A 3,692-nucleotide genomic window follows, 5' to 3' on the forward strand; every position below is an offset into this window, starting at 1 on the left:
CCATTGATAAATGGGTTTTATTTCTTCATTTTAAAAAATAAAATAATAATAACAATAATTTCGTTATGTGTTCTATACAAAACGCATTGTATGAACAAATGGCGGAAAAGATTGCACCCTAGTAGACAAATCACTTGAACAATACCATCTTTTCATGAGTTCCTCCGGAGGGAGGAGGGGAGGAGTCGGTGACTTGCACTCACAAGCTTGTGTCTCTTCATCTGAATCTCTTAGAACAGGCTCCACAACTGAACATATTGTCTCCAGTGTACGCTAAGGTGTTTTGGTAAGCTCGGCTTGGGGTGGCCGCAACGTGAGTGGGGGGCAAAAAGGCTTTTGGCCAGTGTTTCTTCTTTGCGTGCCTTCTTCAATCTTCCTTTGGAGAAAATGTTGGACCAAAAACGGAGGAGGCAAAAGGATTTTCTCCAGTGTGCCCGCTTGCGTGTGCTTTTAAAAGTTTCCTCTGGGTGAATCTTTTTTCACATCCTACGCAGCCAAAAGGTTTTTCTCCAGTGTGCGTTCTTCTGTGTGCTTTCAAATGTCCCTTTTGTCTGAATCTGGAGCCACAAAGTGAACACGCAAATGGTTTCTCCCCGGTGTGCGTTCTCGTGTGTATGTTCAATTCTTTCTTGATGTTAAAGCATTTACCGCATAGCGTGCAGGCAAAAGGTTTTTCTCCGGTGTGTGTTCTGGTGTGCGTTTTTAAATGGTCGTTTGTCGAAAACCTCTTGTCACAAAGTGAACAGGCAAAGGGTCTTTCCCCAGTGTGTGTCCTCTCGTGAGCTGTTAATTCTCCCTTGGTCGAAACCCTTTTCCCGCAATCCGAGCAGACAAAAGGTTTTTCTCCAGTGTGTCGTCTGGCGTGTCTTGTTAAATGTGTCCTCGAGGAGAATTTCTTCCCACAATCTGAGCAGACAAAAGGCTTCACCCCAGTGTGCGTTTTCGAGTGATCTCGTAAGTGGCCCTTTCGGGAGAAATTTTTCCCACAAACCGGGCAGGCAAACGGTCTCTCGCCAGTGTGCGTTCTTGTGTGTCTTGTTAAGCTTTCCTTGGCAGAAAATGTCTTAGCGCAAAGTGAACAGGCAAAAGGTTTTTCTCCGGTGTGTGTTCTGGTGTGAATTGTCAAATCTCCCTTTCTCGAAAATACTTTCTCACACTCCGAGCAGGCAAAAGGTGTGTCCCCAGTGTGGGTTCGGGTGTGACTTATTAAGCTATCCTTAAGAGAATACCTTTTGCCGCAAATTGAGCAGGCAAAAGGTTTTTCCCCGGTGTGTTTTCTTGTGTGGCTCGTCACATCTCCCCTCCTGGAGAATCTTTTCCCACAAAGCGAGCAGGCAAAAGGCTTTTCGCCAGTATGAGTCCTCGTGTGTCTTTTCAAGGATGACTTGTTGACAAAGGTTTTGTCGCACTGGGAACACGCCACTCGTTTGTTGTCAGCGTGACGTGTTAAATCACCTTGAGCGTGTTCGTCGTCATCGTCGTCACTGCCAGTGTCAGAAGAGCGGGATGCTGTGGCGTCCCCGTCTGAAAGTGGCGGGAGGAGGCCGTCCGCCTGGGATCCTGCATCGACGAGTTCACTCTTCACGCTGACTCCAGTCAATGGAAACTTGCCGATTTCCTCCTCCTGCTCTTCCTCCTTCATTTGGACGCACTCCGGCTCCTGCTGCTCCTCGGAACTTGGATGATCTTCAGTGAGAAAACAAAATGTGACTTTGATATTGTGTGTTATTCAATCTAAAAAGGTTTGGCAATGTTGAAGACCAAATGCCATGAAGAGAACAAGCCTACACAATTCAAAGGGAAATGTCTTCAACAAACGGAATCTGAACCTACAGAGACAAAAAGATTGCTCATTGAACCGTGTGACATTCCAAACTCGACCTCAGCCAGGTCCGACCTTTTCGGTATCTGATACAGTCATTGAAATTGATATGATTGCGATATATGACAGTTTTCGGTGGCACAAATGACTTTGGGACAGTTTTGTCACCTGCCGCCCTCAGACTTTTCTTCGGCAATGTTTGGAAATGCGACACTTAACCTTCCAATGAAGGTAAGAGACTTGGACATTGTGTCACAGGGACACACGGCTGGCTTCAACTTGACTGTTGATTACTAAAGAATGGAAAGACTGAGGATAGATAGATAGATAGATAGATAGATAGATAGATAGATAGATAGATAGATAGATAGATAGATAGATAGATAGATAGATAGATAGATAGATAGATAGATAGATAGATAGATAGATAGATAGATAGATAGATAGATAGATAGATAGATAGATATGACTGAGGCAATACCTGGCAATACGAGCTTCCCTGCTCTGACGATTACAAGTAAAAGTTTTGGACCTTTTTGAGTCAGGCAAACATCGAAGACTAAGGCATGACAAAAATCAACCTTTTCGTCCCAAAACTTCCGCAATGCAGAGCAACACCGCTGACTTGACAAAAAGCACGTCGCCACTGAACAAGTGGTAATGCGAACTCAACCAACCCGTTCTGTGTAAGAAAACTCCAGGTTCCAACTTGCAACGGTCAGGTTGTGGCTTGATGTCCTCTTTTGCGCCACAAAGTTCCCGCTCGTACTCCGTTGTCTTTCTTGCGCACATTTTCAAGCCAAAGTCAGAACACTTTGCACTCACTTAGTCGTTTGAACAATGCCGTGCTTCCAAACGCGTCTCTTTGTTAGCGGCCAGCAAGCTAAGCTAAGTTAGATGGGCAAGCTTCGATGTGCAGACAGACAAGTTTATCCGGACGCGAAGGCTTAATTTCAAAACCGGTTCGTAGAAATAGGACGCATAGCGTCGAGGCATTAGATTGTGCATTCCTCATTCAGGGAACAATTTAATTTGGTCAAACGCCACGTCCGGACCGCGATCTGCGAATCTGACGTCATCTACAGTGCGCATGCGTAACAGGTCGGCCATGTTGATCGCAAGCTACGGCAACTACACTCGGACAAACACCTGGCCGCTCATTGGCCTCTTCGAATCAACTGTCGAATATTTCCCTCGCCTTGCTTTGACCTGCGTTGCATGACGTCATTAGGCCGATGAAAGGATGCATCCTTTTCCAAAATAAGGAAAGGACAACACCGCTTCGAATAAACCGCCACTATTTTGACGTCATACCGCGACGGCGGACTTTACCTGCAAAATCTTCGATGAACAACAAGATGAGAAATATACATATACAATTTATTTGCGGCGGGGATCACTGATGATGTTTTTCAGTGATTTTGTAGGTGCCCATTCACGAATTCATTTCGGAGGTTTGTGGTCGGGATAAAGAGGAAAAGCTTTTTTATGACTAATTTTTAAGGATTTGCTTTTTTGAAACGTTATCATTTAAATTCTTCAGCGTTAGACGAGAGAGTCTTCGCGCAGTCTGACAACTCAGTCGGTGTCCTGTTGCTTTAAATGTTGCGGACGTAAAGAATTCGGGGTAATAAGGTTGGCCAAGAGGAAGGGTCTGAAAGGTTGCATCCAGGCACCTTTCCAAAACATTTAGAGAAGTCAAACGGTCCTCTCCTCCGAGAACCCCCGGGTCATCTCATTCGGCTCGGACAGGAGAGGATATTTCATCAGCAAAGACAAGTCGAAGAAGCCCTTGGACAAAGTAGGTCTGTGGTGCCAGCTTAAACAAATTGTGGGGCGCATGCGGGGTGGGGGGGGGGGCATAATTGAA

General features: G+C 45.5%; 2 protein-coding genes across 2 annotated transcripts in view; both read right to left on the reverse strand.

The window, feature by feature from the left end:
• The window catches only part of LOC109524534 (zinc finger protein 569-like), a 26,466-nt gene that overhangs the window by 17,372 nt on the left and 5,402 nt on the right, over window positions 1-3,692 (reverse strand). The window lies entirely within an intron of this gene.
• Window positions 39-2,945, reverse strand: LOC109524564 (gastrula zinc finger protein XlCGF57.1-like). Its single transcript, XM_019884533.1, has 2 exons — window positions 2,500-2,945; window positions 39-1,686 (listed from the first exon to the last, which is right to left on the reverse strand). The coding sequence occupies exons 1-2, from the start codon at window positions 2,612-2,614 to the stop codon at window positions 368-370; spliced, it is 1,434 nt and encodes a 477-aa protein (XP_019740092.1). The 5' UTR covers window positions 2,615-2,945; the 3' UTR covers window positions 39-367.

This window comes from Hippocampus comes, unplaced genomic scaffold (genome assembly GCF_001891065.2).
Source record: "Hippocampus comes isolate QL1 unplaced genomic scaffold, H_comes_QL1_v1.1 scaffold21, whole genome shotgun sequence".
NCBI classification, from domain to species: Eukaryota; Metazoa; Chordata; class Actinopteri; order Syngnathiformes; family Syngnathidae; genus Hippocampus; species Hippocampus comes.